Source organism: Pseudonaja textilis, chromosome 2 (assembly GCF_049901715.1).
Source record: "Pseudonaja textilis isolate UNSWEBS1 chromosome 2, rPseTex1.2, whole genome shotgun sequence".
NCBI lineage: Eukaryota > Metazoa > Chordata > Lepidosauria > Squamata > Elapidae > Pseudonaja > Pseudonaja textilis.
The window spans coordinates 107459578-107476825 of NC_141991.1; the positions used below are offsets into that span (position 1 = coordinate 107459578).

The 17248-nt window shown below is 38.4% G+C and overlaps 2 protein-coding genes across 2 annotated transcripts in view; one reads left to right on the plus strand and one right to left on the minus strand.

Annotated features, from left to right (window-relative positions):
• The first annotated feature begins 10634 nt into the window (after nucleotides 1–10634).
• Nucleotides 10635–17248, plus strand: part of EVPL (envoplakin) — a 44377-nt gene continuing 37763 nt past the window's right edge. Inside the window, exon 1 of the mRNA XM_026702027.2 lies at nucleotides 10635–10827. Within this exon, the coding sequence (XP_026557812.2) occupies nucleotides 10754–10827 (74 nt within the window). The 5' untranslated portion in view covers nucleotides 10635–10753. The remainder of the gene's footprint in view (nucleotides 10828–17248) is intronic.
• Nucleotides 14918–17248, minus strand: part of CDK3 (cyclin dependent kinase 3) — a 55770-nt gene continuing 53439 nt past the window's right edge. Inside the window, exon 8 of the mRNA XM_087924841.1 lies at nucleotides 14918–15038. Within this exon, the coding sequence (XP_087780967.1) occupies nucleotides 15021–15038 (18 nt within the window). The 3' untranslated portion in view covers nucleotides 14918–15020. The remainder of the gene's footprint in view (nucleotides 15039–17248) is intronic.

A 17248-nucleotide genomic window follows, 5' to 3' on the forward strand; every position in this document is an offset into this window, starting at 1 on the left:
GGAGCTCAAAATTTCTAGCGCTAAGCCAGATAATTGTTACGTGTGTTTTGCCCCATTTTAGCACCTTTCTTGCCACAGTTGTTGAGTGAATCATTGCAGTTGTTAAATTGGTAACATGCTTGTTAAATGCATCTGGCCTCCTCTTGACTTTGCTGGTCAGAAGATCACAAAAGGTGGTCACATGACCCCAGGATATTGGAACCATCATAAATATGAGTCAGTTGCCAAGCATCTGAATCTTGATCATGTAACAATGGAGATGCTGCAATGTTGTGTGAAAAATGTTCATAAGTCAGGATAACAGATAACAGGATAACAGATAATCAGAGTTGGAAGGAACCTTGTAGGTCATCTAATCCAGTGGTTACCAACCAGTGGGCTGGGAACCACTGGTGGTCTCTGAGAAAATTTTGGTGGTCCGCAGAGAAATGTCACCCAAAAAGCAATTAATTCAGGCTGCGTGGGAACACAAGGCTGCGCCGCTCACATGGCCCACGGGAACACAAGGCTTGCATCCCTTGCATTGCAAACAATATGAGATAGGGAGGGGAGGGGGGAAAGGGCGGAGAGGGGAACTTGCCCCACACGCCCCCACACACCTCAGCTGGCCACTGGGCTGCTTCTTTCCGCTCCTTTCTTCTTCTGCTTTTGGCTGCACACAAGAAAAGCTGCAAAAGTCTTTCTTTCTCTCCCACAGGCTCCTCCAGAAATGAGGCTTTCCTTGCATGAAGCCAAAAGAGTCAGTCAATCTCTCTCTCTCTCTCTCTCTCTCTCTCTCTCTCTCTCTCTCTCCCCCGAGATTTTCCCAGGGTCTCTGGTCCTCAGGATTTAAAATTATGAGTTTGGTGGTCCCTGAGGTCCAAAAGGTTGGAGACTCCTGATCTAGTCCAACCCCTTGCCCAAGCGGGAGACCCTACCCCATTTCTGACAAATGGCAGTCCAATCTCTTCTTGAAAGTCTCAAGTGAGGGCGCTCCCATAACTTCCAAGGGCAAGCTGTTCCATTGGTTGATTGTTCTCACTGTCAGAAAGTTTCTCCTTGTTTCCAGGTTAAATCTCTCCTTGTTCAGTTTCCATCCATTATTCCTTGTCTGGCCTTCGGGTGCTTTAGAAAATAGCAAAAAAATTAGAAAAGTCAATGCCATTATAACTTCAAAAGGTCACTAACTGAACTGTTGTAAGTTGAGGACTACCTCAACAGTATTTCCCATACAAGTTAGCCATGTGGCTGTAGTTGCAGAGCACCAAGCTGGCAAAAGTCAATTTAGTTAGAACCCAATCTGCACAACATTGCACATCTGTGACTTGTTCCAAATCTCTACCGAATAGTTAAACCGGATTGAGAGAATTATTAAATAAGGGAGGTATACTTAAGCAATAATAATCTATTCTATAATGTAGTCTGATTACCATTTAGTGTACTATGTAACCTAGGCCACTGTACTTTGAAAATAATGACGCAAAGCCAGGTTATGTATGAACTAGGTCACTGCAATTCACAAGTGTGTGTGTCTACTTCATCTTAAAACAAACCATGGCTTTCCTTAAAGTAGAAATCCAGTCAATGTTTTGCTTTATCTTTTCAATTCTACTTTCCTAAGCTCCCTACCTACCCCAACATTAAACATTCATTGTATCAAAACTTTAGATCTATAGTAGCTGGAGGCAACAAACTATAATGTTGTCAGTGTCATCATGTAACAGTGTCAATGAACCAATTATTTTAGCTGCAGACCAGAATAAAAACAATAGCAAAACAAAAACAAAAAAACCCAAAGCAAAACAGAAAGAATATAGCAACAGTACCGGGGTGGGTTTCTATTGGTTCTGTCCACCTCTGTAGAACCGGTAGCTCTGAAGAGCAGCAGACATAGAACTGGTTCTATGTCTGCTGATGTTTTTGCTCATCTGCCCAGCTGAGCTCTTATCTGACCTTTATTTCCTGATGTTTTTCAACTTCAGCTGCCGTGCAAGGCACAGCTGCAGTTAAAAAAACGGGAAAAAAGGGCTTTTTGAAAGGCTGCTTCTCTGCAGCATGCTGGTGACGATTTACAGGCGCACGCCGGCAGCATGCAGGAAAGCACATCGTAAATCACCGAAATTCGTAAATGACCGAACTGGTAGTTAACCCTGTCGGATCCCACCCCTGAACAGTACCATACAGAAAACAGCATGGGCAAATAGTCAATAGATAGATAAGGGCAGATAAGCCATTAAAAAGTAAATAGATGGCAGCCTCCATGTACATCCAGGAAGAAGAGAACAGCTAGAGAATTTAAGGGAAACAGCCCAGGAGAACCACCTGAAACTTAAAGTAGCCATCTCCCACTTCTATCTACTGGTAGAACTATTGTAGCTCTTGCTAGCCATATAAGCTGCAACGTATGCCTTCATTTTACAAAACTATGCCAAGTTTCAACAGAATTGAATACAAAACTATCATCTTTTCCTGATATCCTTTCTAAAAAAAACCAATGAGTTTTTTGTGAAAAAGAATAAATCCAGGATAGAAATAAATAATAAATGTCTCCTAAAGGTTGACGTTAATTTTTAAGATTATCTGTAAACCAGAAGTTAAAAGGCTTGGTTAGGCTACCATGCATTATTGGATTTCTTTCTTTCTTTCTTCCCTTAAACCCAGTAAGGGAGCATGGTCCTAATAAAGCGATCTTGCTTTATCACTTTTCTTTTGTTCTTCATATGTGGGGTTTCCCACTAAAAATGCAAGTCTACAGTTCTCAAAATGCATTGATGGGATTTGTGAAGACATTTGGAATACAGTAAATTTAGGTAGACAGACATATCCTACTAAGCAAAGGCTACAGAAGCTGCTTTCTATTCAATTCTTTCATGCCACAAAGCCTTCCATACAAGTAAAAATAAAAATAAGTAAAAAATTTATGAAATCATACATTCAGACTTGCCCTTTTTTCAAAGCAAAAAAAATTCAGGACATTGCAATATTTCTTCATAAACCTTACCCTTTGCAATAATTAAGTATCAGTAACGATTTTGATAATCAATGATGTTAATTACATTTGCTTTTAGCATCTTTCTTTCAAAACCTTCCAATGTTCCTATGTAGATGTACCTCCCAGAAATAGCCTATATAGAACCAAGAACTCTTAAAGGCAAGACATCATATTATGCCAAGAATGGGTAAATAACTGCTATTTTTGTAAAAAACAAAACAAAAGAAACCCCATAGGTATTCTTTATTCCTTTGTGAGATTTTGAACAATTTTGCAAAAGGTTTATAATTATAACCATCAAATGCAATTGCTACTGGAAACATCATTTCTATTCCTTTACCCCGAAGCCTTCTGTCTCCTTTTGTTCTACACAACATTTTGTTGCATTCAGTAGGTGCCTAAAGGGTTTATTTGCAACACCCTCTGTTATTTTTGCCAGATCCTGCTCAACAGGTAAAATATAGAATGATTTCTGCCTAGTATGCATAGAAACTCACTGACGTTGCAGTCCTTCCAGTTAGACGACTAGCCCAAATTCCATCATTGGATCACTTTTCTTGCCTTTGAAAAGATCCTCTCAGCCACTCATCCCTAAACTGGCACACTGCAGATATGTTGGGCTTGCAAATATCAGCTGGAAAGGATTTCTGGGAGCCACAGTCTCATCATGCCTGCAAGCGCCAGCTTTGAAAAAGCTGTTGTCAAGTACATTGTGTAACTGGTGAATTCTTAGAAATGCCCATTCCGAGTTCTATGCCCACAAACCCCCAGCACTGTTATGTGAGTGTTCCCACTACCATCTTTGCTAAACTCCTACTTTCCCTGAATCCAGACTGTTCTCCCTCCAGCGAGCCAATAGCGGAGCACAAAAACAATAGCTAACTGGTTTCCTCTGCTGCTTGTCATTTTTCCCATAACGCACCTGCTTTTTATGGTATGGAAAAGGAAACCGCCTCAGTTACCATGAGAGGGAAATAGAAAACTCCCCCATTCCCCACTGTGTAGCCAGAAATGACAGGAAAATGGTGGCAACATGCTATGGTGCCTTGGTTTCAGTGATAGGGACTCCGAGTTGGGAAGTGGAAGTAAGCAGGAATTACTATCTTATTATCTTTGAGGTGTTTCTTGTGGGACAGTCATATGTTAACCATCTCCATGTGGAAAGACTTCCTCAAGCCCCATGGCTTGAGAAGGAAAGGTGAAAATAGACTTTATTTAGGTGGTATTTAGTCCCCAGTTTATTGCCTTCTATTGTTTGTGTTTTGGACTATAATGGATATGCAGCTCTGAATTGGGAACTCTAAATGTGTACATTCACTTGGGTGAGAGATGTAATAAATAAATAAAAATAAGGGAGGAAACAAAACATTATGAGGAAGAAAGGGTGCAGGGCTGAACTTGGATTGACCCAGCTCTAATGCACCAAAGTCCCAACAACCCTGAATAAAAAGTGATCATAAACATCATTGTATTTATGGGCAGACATTTCTCCAGGATGCAGTAAGGTCTCCGGCTTTGGATGGGGGGTTGGATTAGATGACCTCTAAGGTCCCCTCCTTTCTATGCTCTTGGGTGCTTTTTTAGAAACACACCTTACTATCCTATTTTTTAAAAGTTGGAGTAGATTAACTGTTAAGGCCAAAGGGCTGGCTTCTATAACTATGAAAGCAGCTTCTTCAGAAGCAGGTGGGAACAGGCAGCCCTGTTCAAAATGAATAGCGGCCCTGGTATTGGAGTGAGTGGGTGCTAACTGTCAGCTTGTAAAATACAATTGCAAATTTAAAGTTAGCTGACAATTTGAACCAGCATAATAAAATGAGATGCAATTAATTCCCTTTCTCGTCTGCTCCTTCAAAACATAATCTTCACATTAGTAATACTAATATTTAATGATCACTTCTATGAAACAAATGTTAGGGGTTTACTGTTATATAGTCAGGAGATTTTCACTGGATCTGTTCTTTCTGCTAATAAAAGCTAATGCAGACTTTCTAAAGTAGAATAGAATAGAATAGAATAGAATAGAATAGAATAGAATAGAATAGAATAGAATAGAATGCCTTTATTGTCATTGCATTCTACAAATACAATGAAATTTGAAAGCTACTCCAGCACAGTGTCCCAAACACATCACAATCACACTAGAGTATTTAAAAATTAAAATAATTAAAATAATAATTAAAAACCTAGTCTAAAACCTATCTAAAACACATTGTAAGTTAGGTAGTTTAAAAATGTCACTATATACATAGGGCTAAATCACATATGCATTGTTTGATTCAAGACAATTATTGCCTTGGAAAAGAAAGTCTATTCTTAGTCTACTAGTCCTCATTTTAAGACACCTATAACACCTCCCTGATGGTAACAGTTCAAAATATGAATGTCCAGGATGAGAATGGTCTGTGGAGACTTTTAGTGCTCTAGAGAGGAGTCTGGTCTTTGCAATCTCTTCCAAAGAAGAAAGAGAGCAACCAATGATTTTTTGTGCTGTGTTTATAACTCTCTGGAGCATCTTAGCCACTACAGAGCATCCACCATACCACGCCATTACACAGTATGCCAAAATGCTCTCAATGGTAGAACGGTAAAAAGTAACCAGCAACTTCTCACCCAGACCACTTTTTTTCAGCAGTCTCAGAAAGTGCAGGCGCTGTTGGGCCTTCTTTGCAGTGGCCATAGTGTGGACTGACCAAGTAAGTTTGTCAGAAATATGAGTTCCTAGAAATTTAAAATTATGAACTCTTTCCACACTGTCTCCATTGATATATTGTGGGAGAGGCTCTGCTTTGCATCTTCTGAAGTCTATAATCAGTCCTTTGGTCTTTTTGATGTTCAGGGTGAGGTTATGACTCTTGCACCACAAGACCAGTCTGAGAACCTCTGACCTATAGGCCATCTCGTCTTCTCCTGATATGAGTCCCACCAACGTGGTGTCATCTGCAAATTTTATTATAGAGTTAGTGGGACAAGAGGGAGTGCGGTCGTAGGTGTCTTGAGAAGTAATTGCACGTCCTTGTTCATCCAGGGCTTCTGGTTTGGAAAAATCCAGATGCGCTTATTCACAGTAACCATATCTATACAGGTCAAGATGTAAAACAGCACAGTTTTTGTATATTCCTACAAATCCTCTTGTTCAAATAAATTCCAATTAGTATTTGAGAAACAATCCTGCAGCTGATCAAGTGCTCCCTCCGGCCAAATCTTGATGAGTTTGATTTCAGTCTTAGTTTTCTTTCTGAGGGGGGTGTATGCTGGTATAAGGAACAATGAAAAATGATCTGAAAGTCCCAGATGTGGAAGGGACACTGCTTTATATGCATGCTTTACATTAGAATACACATGATCAAGTGTGATGTTTCCCCTGGTGGCCCCTGTCACATGCTGAGTAAATTCAGGAAATACAGTCTTTAAGCATGCCTTATTAAAATCACCAGTTATTAGCCTTAAGTTGTTTATTTATTGTAATATGCAAATATGCAAGTGCAGTACTAATATTTGCATCAGGAGGTATGTAAACAGCTGTAAAAATCACCACTGTCAGTTCTCTAGGTAGATAGAAGGGTCTGCACATGACTGTCATCACCTCTAAATCAGGAGAGCAGTATCTGTTATAACACAGCTGTTGGTGCACCAGTTATTATGAACGTATAAAAAAAGTCCACCTCCTTTAGTCTTACCAGAGTCCTTATTACGGTCTTGTCGGTGAATGGTATGACATGCCAATTGTAGTGAGGCATCGGGAATAGCTGAGTGAAGCCATCTCTCTGTAATAACTATCACACAGCAGTCCTTTATCATGTGATTGCTTGCTGCCATCAGATTAATCTCATCCATTTTATTGAGGAGTGACTGAGCATTTGAGAGAAAGATACTTGGCAATGATGGTTTGTGTGGCTGTCTTTTAAAGCGAGTTAAAACTCCTGCTCTGCAGCCCCTCCTCCGCCTTTTCTCTCTGCGCCACCTGCGCCATTTAAATGATCCCATTACAATCCATGGAGATCCTGGTGGTCTTGCTATCTCCTCGGGAATACTGTGAGTCCTCTGAAAATCCAACACAATAGCTCTAGCAGACTTGTAGTCTATAGCATATTAGTTCTTGTCAGCTGTAAACCTCCCCCATGCAACAAGACTCAGACACATATATCACCAAACACACACACCAAACCAGAGAGTGAAATGCCGCAGCAACTGAGTGTGCCGCCATTTTTAATGGAATTTTACCAGAGTAGCTATTGAATACTCAAGTCAGAAGATGCAGTGTATTTCCATGTAGTGCAAAATACAAGATATAGGATTTTGTGCCTCTTTGTTTCCAACACATTAATTACAAATAAATCCTGAGACATGGATGCTTATCATATAATCCTGTATTTCATCCTTCTGTACCACAACAAATATGATTTCAATGATTTTCAGCTTTATTATGGGAACTGAGCCCCTAATCTCTAAAAGGCATCTGGCTGGAGGATTATGTTGTATCTTATCTTAAAGAGACACATTAATTCAACTGGTTTGAAATGAGCAAGATTGCCATTTATGATCTGCAAAGTTCCAGGTAACATTAAGCAGAAAGTGTCTTTATACCTTGTATCTTGTACTCCTACCTTGTAGTCTCCCAGATTTTCTGCAGCTGAGAAATGGCAACTCTAGCAGAAATGCTGTAAGAATCTCTGCTACAAGCAATTTGTGAATGCACAGAAACACCCCAATCCTGAATGCACGTGAAAGCAATTTGCATTCATATCCAGCATTCAACAAAATGCTCCCCAAGCAGTCACAAAAAGGATCTAAGTAAAACCCCCATGGATATTTTTAGATTCTGCCACCTAGATCAACACATGTGTGTTTCACTTCTTCAAATCCAAATTCCTCTCTAGTTATGTTCCAGAGAATGACACAAACCACACACAAAATCCATTTGAGTTCTGTGTTTATTTTGCCTGTGAAGGAGCATTATGCTCTAATATTATTTCTGGCAAGATTTTTCTTTCCAGTCAGATTCTTGGCATGACTTGAATTCAGATGTAAAACAAGTTGCATTTTTCCCTGCACACCCATATCAGTTGTATCACAGATGGCATTGATCGCCAAAGCCGAAAGGGGCTTAGCAAACCACTAATGCCAGTTTTGACTAAACTTGCTCTCACCTGGAAGGCGGAAAGAAATAGCTAGTGCTATTTGCCTACATATTTGTAAAGAGGAGTGTTAAATCCATTGAAGCTAAAAAGTAGGTCATTGTTGGCTCTATCTACTATCATATGAAAGTATCGCAGGATGTTTTCTCTCCCTGCCCCTCCCTCTTTCTCTGTGTGTTTGCATGTGGTGTGTATTTGGGCTACTTTTGAGTGAAGCCTCTTCAAATCTCACATCTATAGAGTGAATTCAATATCACTGAATCATTAGTTCCAGCAATCTGTGAAGAAGGCTGCAAATTGCCAACTCATCTTACAGTTGTGCATATCCTAAATACAATAGTGCTCCAAATGTATGTATTTGGAAGACTGGCAAAGGAAACAATAAATATAAAAAAGATGTGTGACACCAACAGGATAAACTTGATAGATAAAATAAATAATGTAACGCTATAATGCTGGTTGTTGTGTTTGTTTTATTCTTTGTTGCTTTTCCTATCCAGCCTTTATCCTCACAACATCCCTGCAAGGCAAATTAAGCTGGTTCGCCCAATGAGTTATGTGTCTGGATGAAGGCAGGAACTTGACAGGTACAGAAAGTTTTTGTTTGTTTGCTTGTTTGCTTATAATTGGCCAAGCTCTTTTCTGTTACAGAAGATCAGTGAACAAGGGATAAATAGTGAGAGAAATCAAGGCTTTTTGTCTGCTGCTCTATTAGAAATCTCAGGGCATATAGTGTTGTTGATGTAATCTAGTCCTGCCTGGGCAATGAATGGTGGAAGTCAACTCCTTTGGCAGACTTGAGTTTGGGAAATACTAATCAGAGATGTTGCATGCCATGTCAGGAGAATGGAGGCAGAGGACATGCCTAAAAAGTGCAAGTCAGGAATAAATTTTGTTTAGAGACTTCCAGATATTGTGGCTGGGGCCACATTGTCTGTAGATCTCAATTTCCATTTGTTTCCACATTGTTTCCTTATACTGAGCTTTTTGTTATAATATGCTGTATGTAGTGTCTGTTTGTTGTATATTAGTCTATACAAACTATGTATATACTGTGTATTGCTCTTCAGCCCATTTTAGATTGAAACCAAATAAAATTTGTTCATAACACACTGAATTCAGTTGGTTTAGTGAGGCATTTCATTTCTGAAATTCCTATTGTCAAATTTGTGAGTACCATATGCATGTTGAATTACCTTAGGACTTGCCAGGAGCTGTGTCTCACCTGGCTTTTCAAATATTTTTAAAATGTTTAAAGGCCATTAATGGGAAGTTGGAATGCTGCAGAACTAAAATCCAGTCTCAACATTGTCATTTCCAAAAATGCTTCTGGGTTCTTTAGGGGCACCATCAGATTTTTTTTAGTATATAAAAATGTGGTTGGCTACATAAAATACTTGAGGGATAACAAGGAGGCCAGATCCAATAGGAAGCCTCTTTTGTTAATTTATCTTCAGATGAATTCATGACTTGTGATTGGTTATGCCTAGGTCTACCAACTCAAGGTTGCAGAAATATGAATGATCATCAGTAGATAGCAAAGAGATACATACATACATACATACATATAGACAGACAGATATAAATAGATAGACAGATATAGATAGATAGAACTATCTATATCTATCTATATATCTATATCATCTATCTATATATCTATTTATATCTATCTATCTATCATCTATCTATCTATCTATCTATCTATCTATCTATCTATCTATCTATCTATCTATCTATCTATCTATCTATCTATCATCTATCATCTATCTATCATCTATCTACCATGCTACCATCTAGTAATCTTCCAAAATTTTATAGCCAAGAGCTGGTAGCTTTACCAACATGGCAGTCACTTTATGAATGAGCATGAAAAGCCAGTTGCTATGATATGATCTTCCCATTCCTGACAGAGATGATGGTCTAACAGAATGTTAAAGGACTATTCCTATTGGGCACTCTAAATATAACTAAAATATAAGTTTTCACTACAATCCTATGCTTTCAATGTGGCAGATATTGAAGCAAAAAGATTTCCTAATTAAGCCTGCTTTACGGAATGCTTGCTTCCTACAAGAAGATACCTCCGTGATAGATAGACAAGTATATGGTAATGTAGAATATCTCTCTCAACATGAATATACAGCTTGGACAACAAATTTTGTAGACAGGTTATCTATTCTGTGCTTTAGCTATGAATAGATTTGTACTTTATTCTTTAGTACAGACAAACGTGATTTACAATGAGATTAGCCTTTGCAGGCAAAGAAAGGTATTGCATGAAATGGCTGTTGAAAACCGTGTGAACATAGCTGGGAAAGTTTTGGCTTGTACAGAGGCGCATTCTTCTGAGTACCAGGGTGAGGTTTCCCACTCTCCCTCTGGCTTTTACTCATTCAGTCATAAACTGGTTTTTCTAGTCCTTTTTTTAAAAAGCAAGTTTTCCTCACTGCTGTTGCTCCCCTGCACTTTGAGTGGGGAGGAGCCTCTTCCAGATTCCGCTTTTAACAATGTGCACACCTTCTCAACCTTTCCTGTCAGATCATCTCAACAGGAGCAGAGGTAGAAGCAGCTACAGCACGCTCACGCCTCCCATCAAGACCCTTCCCGATATCAGCAACAGGGAGTTTCCCAGGATAACGCCGAGATGTTCAAAGGGGTGGGCAGAGGCTCGCCAAGTGGGAGCTCCCCAAACAAAGGATCCCCAACCAAGCAGTTGAAGTAAGTTGCTGATTCTGACAATTTTCTTTTCGCAGAATTGAATAAGATCTGGTGTTAATACAGTAAATTCAGTCTACTTGTGAATTCAGTGGGATTTATTTACGAAGATGCATACATGCTAAGGTACTCAACAAGATGCTAAGAAAAATCATTTTGCCTGTTTAATAAAAGCTGTCCAGGTTCCTTCCTAGTTGCTTAAATAGATTTCAAGGAACAAGTGAAAGTATTATTTGCCTAACAGGATACCTGAAAACTGAAATCTGTTTTTGTCCCTGGTGCAAGTAGGCCAAAGTTGAATGAGAATTCTCTTTCTCTCATATCCCCCCATCAGCTTTTCCTAATCCGGTATCCATGATGGATGGGAATTTTAGGGGCTTTAAAACTGGACAAATAGCTTTTTCTCTCCCGCCACCCCCCCACCCTAGAGAAACTTGTACACCAGTCAAGATCTCTAAAGCAAGGAAATCTTAAAAGAGGTACTATGTAAAAATGATTGTCTCATGTAGTGGAAGAAAATACATACAATGGACATAACACTAGTTCTATTTTAAAGAGGTTTCCAGACTCCTTATTGTTTGAAATTATATTTATTATATTTGTTTAATGGTCAGACTTTTTTTAAAGGTTGTACATATAAACATCATGGATTTGGCATTTCAAACACATGCACTCTTTTTTCTATTTCCCCATTAGTTTGATTCCTACCATTATTTTGTACTAGACATGCACTTTGGAAATATAATCCATCGGTCAGGTACCCTCTTTTGATCATCAGCTAGATTTGGCTGCCTTTTTTTTGTGTAGGAATCTCATATTCCAAAAATCATATTGGGAGCTATCCATGGAATGTTGCATTGCCATTTAGCTGGCATTGCTTCAACTTTAAAAAGCATGTAATTCTTTTTGCATCATACTAACAGAATAAGTAGTTGAAAAAATGGGGAAAATATATTATCAGCAGGGTATTAAATTGTTAATTTCTCTCTTTCCTTTGGGAGCTCAACTCTTCCTATTTCTCCCACTCCCAACAATAACTTTGTGGTGTTGGCTGGGCCAAGAGAGAATGAATGAGTCAAAGTCACTCAAGATAGTAAATAGTTGGATGTTGATATAATTGGGTTTTTTTCCTCTACCCAATTGTTCTTTCCATTTTGTCCCTGGTCTGGTCTGGTGAAAGGTGGGAATTTTATCAGGAACTTAATTAGTTTCCAGAAGAAAATTTCCTAATGCTACAAGCCTAGTAAAAATTAGAATCTGCCAAATTTAATAATCTTTGATCTTAGATAAATGCATAAGTAACATTGCACTTTGTGCCTACTGCTTCTGAATTTAGATACATGATGTACTTGAGGCTAAAATGTTGCGCAATATCCAGACTGCCATTTCATAAACAGTACACACAATTGATAAAGTATATTATAATTAGCATTAGAATGATTAATTCTCATATTTTTAAAGCAAAAAAAATATGAGTGTTGCAAAGGATACAGCCAGGAAGTGATTCAGCAATAGATTAAATTTTGAAAGGTGAAGTTTAATGTAAAAATCTGGTTTTGCTTTATTTTCTGAAATATTGAGAGGAATGAGTATGCTCAAGTTCTATTTCCTTTTTGAGAAGGAAAAATATATTACTATTAGAAGGCTTGTCTGCTGAAGTCTCAGATGGAGCTGTGCTCATGGAAAGATGTGATGTGTAATGTTGCTTGCTTATATAGTGAATACAGCTGCAAACACCGTATCCATCACCGATATCAATTCTCAGATATCAATTATCAAATATATCAATTCTCCATGCTATGGTCAAGGTTTTTGTTTGTTTTTTTGTTCTGGTTTTTTGTTCTATTTATTTAGAATATTTATAGAATATTTATTTAGAATTCTATTTATAAGTAGTTCTGGACTACTTTACACTTTTCAAAATGTATGCCTCCCCTGAATTTTTAGATCCCTCCATCTTGTTGAAAGGTGAAGTCATTTTGACACAACAGAAGGAGCAGCACTTACAGAAATGATTTTCTTATTATTATGAAATGTTAGACTAGCAACAAAGTATTGCAGTGATTAGAATGTTGTTTGGTTCCATCAGCCATGCAGCCTTCTAGGAGATTCTATTAGTTGTTCCTTCTGCTCCAGTTTTTTATCTCTTCTCCCAACCAACTGAATGTTCTATTCAAATGACAACTGAAAAGGGAGAGAATTCATTAGGTTTTACTCAAAGGTAGCAGAACTCAAATACAATCTTGGTTACAAGATTTTACTTCTCAAATTTTACAGTCAAATTTCTTGATTTTATGGTATGGCATCAGCTGCATTTTGTTTGGTAGTTTATCCAGAGCATTATGAAGAATGGGATTGTTTGTTTAGCTGACTTTCTTGAAGCTAATCTGGTAGCTTATCTTGAAGCAAATTGCAGATGTAATATTGTTTCTTTACTTTTCTAGATTATACCTCATTTCTGTAATAAATATGCAATATGAAGTATGTAGCTGAAGTGGATGTACAATGTTAGTACTTTGTCAAAACTAAAATCTCTCAGCTACGAGAGTTCTTGAATGTAAATTACGTGAGATTATTTCATTGCATACTCCTTATGCAGCATTCTTATATATAATTCTGAGAATTAGTCCCATATAGGGCATTAACCTGGTACTGTTGACTTCTCAGGGGAAAATATACAAGGGTTAATGAAATCCGTGGTGATATTATAAAACCCACCCATCTCAACTAGAAATGTTTCAAGAATTCCACTCATTTGCAATATATATATCTGTAATGAACAATGGAAATAATTTGGTTTGCAACCCTGACTGATATATGCATGTAGGTAATGGTGTGCACTTCAATGTGCACAATAACTCTGTGGTAAATGCTTCCTACCATATTGATGGAGGAAGCTGACTTGTACTTTCCTGACAATATGACTGTATTCCCCAATCATGTTAATAATACTTGGTTCTTTTAGTGCACAATGTGAATGCAGTAATTGTGGTTTTTAAATTATTATTTATTTTATTGCCAAAACCAAGTCAATTAAGAAGAAGCTGTCCAGGATTTCAGCCTGCAAGGAATACTATTACTAATAATGCTAAGAAATAAGATTCCATGTTTTTAAAACATGTAAAATATATTCTATTCTAAACCAAAATACAACAGTCATTCCTCAAGAACAGCTATGATAAATTTTATCTATTTTCCTTTATGGGCTGTCTTTGAGATATGGGCTTTGTGATAAAGATCAGCAATGTGGCTTTGCTTTAATAGTTTTCCCTGGTAATTTCAGTTAACACGACCTGGATTCTAGAAAGGTGTAGAATTGCGATATGCTACAATGTAAAGAAACACCTCTGAAAATGTAGAATATCTGCCATATATTAACCTGACAATATATTCATCCTACTTTACATCTAGAATGTCTATCGTTGGATATATATTTATATTCAGCTGAATCTGTGTATTCTAAATCTGTTACTTGTTCTTTTTTGTTGTCAGTTGGTTTTTCTTCACCAAAACAAAAGGCAAATAAGATGGGTGATGTAGATCTGTGTTTCTCAACCTCAGCAACTGTAAGATGCGTGTACTTCAACTTCCAGCATGCTGGCTGAGGAATTCTGGGATTTGACATCCACGCATCTTAAAGTTGCTAAGTTTAGACTAAGTGTATTTGCCTTCCCAAAACTCCCCTCAAATATAAGCAAATTCCCCAAACCTTCAGTGGGCTTTGGTCTTGGGACAGTGTGGTTTAGGGTTTGGATCCAAGATCATGATGTTTCATGTAGTTTTCCAGGTTTTGCTTTTGATACAAATAACTTTTGTAGCTTCCGAATCCATTGTAGTTTAATATAAATCCATCTATATTATCCCTGTTTTACAGTCTATGTAACATGGCTGAGCAGTGCTCTGAATGTATATAAATTATTTTTATTTATTATGCCTGCCTGCTTGTCATGCAGCTCAGGGCGATGAACAAAACAGCCGAGACAGCAAATAAACTAAAAAATGTAACAAAAAACATTTCATGCCGAGGGAAGTTTAGGCATTCAAACAATTAAGATGGGCTTCTGATTCAGTACCTGAAGGAAGAGCTGGATCTTCAAGGCTTTTTAAAAGGCAGGCAGGGTCAAAGCCATCCAGGGGGAATACTGTTCCGAATGGTGGCAGAGGAGGCATATCGGCTTGTCCAACAAGACAGAACTCTACTTGAATGATGGAACCTGGGAAAGGTGAATTGTCAGGTCTTACTGGATGGGCAGAAAATATAGGAGACCTGTGCTATGAAGAACTTTATAAGTGAGAACCAACACCTTGAATTGGAAGCCCATTGGAAACTAGTGCTACTTGTATAGTAGTGGTATTCCTTGGGAGGGAATATCCATAACCACTCATGCTGCTGCATTCTAGTTATAGCTTGAGTTGTGTTGAAAGGCAGCCCCAGGGACAGCACATCCCAGTGGTCCAAAGACAAAAAAGGTGTGTCGTGAACAGAAAGGGGGCCGCATCTAGCATCTCCTAGCCTCTCCTTAATCTAAAGACATCTTTTCCTAGGATCAAGAGATGTCCCCCCAGAGGTGAAGGATGATCTCAGGAGATCCTGCCACTTTAAGGAGCTGCAAAGCAGTGCTCAGTTTTGCCCTTTGCATGCTCTGAAATAACATTTTGGCTTTGAATTTACACATAGATACATTATATGTAATAAGCCATGTTAAGCAATTATGCTATATCATGTTTTCTGAGTTCCAATCTTTATGTTTTTGAGATCAGATTTGTTTTAGGAAGCCTATTAAGCTCCTCCATATCAGTGGCAGGATTCAAATTTTTTTACTACTGGTTCTGTGAGCGTGGCTTGGTGGGTGTGGCAAGGGAAGGAAGGATACTGTAAAATCTCCCGTCAGAGGTGGTATTTGACGGTTCTTGGAACTACTCAAAATTTCTGCTACCAGTTCTCCAGAACTGGTCAGAACCTGCTGAATATCACCTCTGCTCCATATGCAGTCTGATGTGCAAAACATCCTCAATGTGCTTTATTTCTATAGTATTTTACACTATTACCGCCTTAAACCCCACCCACCCACCAGCTCAGCTTTCATTCAGTAGTTGAGTGTAGAGAATGGCAGCCCAGCCTGAGTTATCAGCTAATCAGCATTCAGTTTCTCTGTTCAAACATGCCACTGTTTACAGTTCCATTCCTTGACCCTGTTTCTAGAACTCCGTGAATTCACATATAGCACAAAGGAAGCAAAGATTTATAAAGAGGCAAAAAAAAGTTTCACGCATCTCCTCCACATGCACAGTCCATGAATTTCTCTTCATGAATTTCAGTGCCTTGCAAAGCCAGTCAGCTACATGGGAGATGGAACAGGTAAATTGCTTAAAGGACCTGTAGCAAAAGCAGAAAATCTAAACTTGGGGTTTTGGTTCATGGTAATTGGAGTTATTGACAAACTGCATTTTTGCCAGAAATCTTACTGGTAAGTGTCTGCACTTGGCAGGAGAAACATGAGCTGGGTGTCAGGGACCATAGTTGATAGTCTGTCTATATATCTAGAATAAAATGTGTTCAACCATAGCAGAATCAGAGAGAGGATGAAAAAGATTTCATTTTTAGGGTGTTAAAAGAAGCATCGTATTTTTGATTTTACAGAATGTACCACAGCTTTGCAAACTTTGGAGATATGTGATTGGCTTGGGGCCATTCATCTCCCATTTCAAACCACCCATAATAGTTGCCAATTAGTTGACAGTGATGAATAGAGCACTTTTCATCAAGCCTAACTTTTTGGGAGAGGACAAAACTCCTTGATTCAAAAAAAACAATTGCATAACTAGTTGGCATGGAAGCCTTTGTTTCCATTGGCTGAAAACATTTAGGAGTAGAGGTGAGAATAATTAAGAATTGGGAAGAAAATAGAAGATTGTAGATAATCTGACACAGACTGGGCTGATACTGGTTAGCTGCAGTTATTTTACCTTTGTAAGGAAATATAAAACAAACAAACAAGCAAACACATATGGGCACTCTTTTAGAAAAAGACTGTCCTGAATCCAGTTGGTAGTTATTTCTGAATCTGTTGTTCCAGAGAGATACTTTGAAGCTGTCCTGGCTTGATTTCATCATGAGCTTTGAGGAGAGCAAGCATCGGCTTTATCATGTACACCAAACAGGAAACATGACCAGATAAGCTAATTCTACTTTATTGTAAAGCTACGTTAACCAAACTTTGCAAGTTTGGAAGGACAAATTTCCCACCATTATCTTTGCAGCTTAAAAATCTAGTGAGAGTGCCTTCTGAGCAGGGGTGGGATTCAAATTTTTTAACAACTGGTTCTGTGGGCGTGGCTAAGTTGGTAAGCGTGGCTTGGTAGTCATTTTATTGGCTGGGCGTGGCCAACTCAATATCACTCACATCGAGGCACACATCTCCTC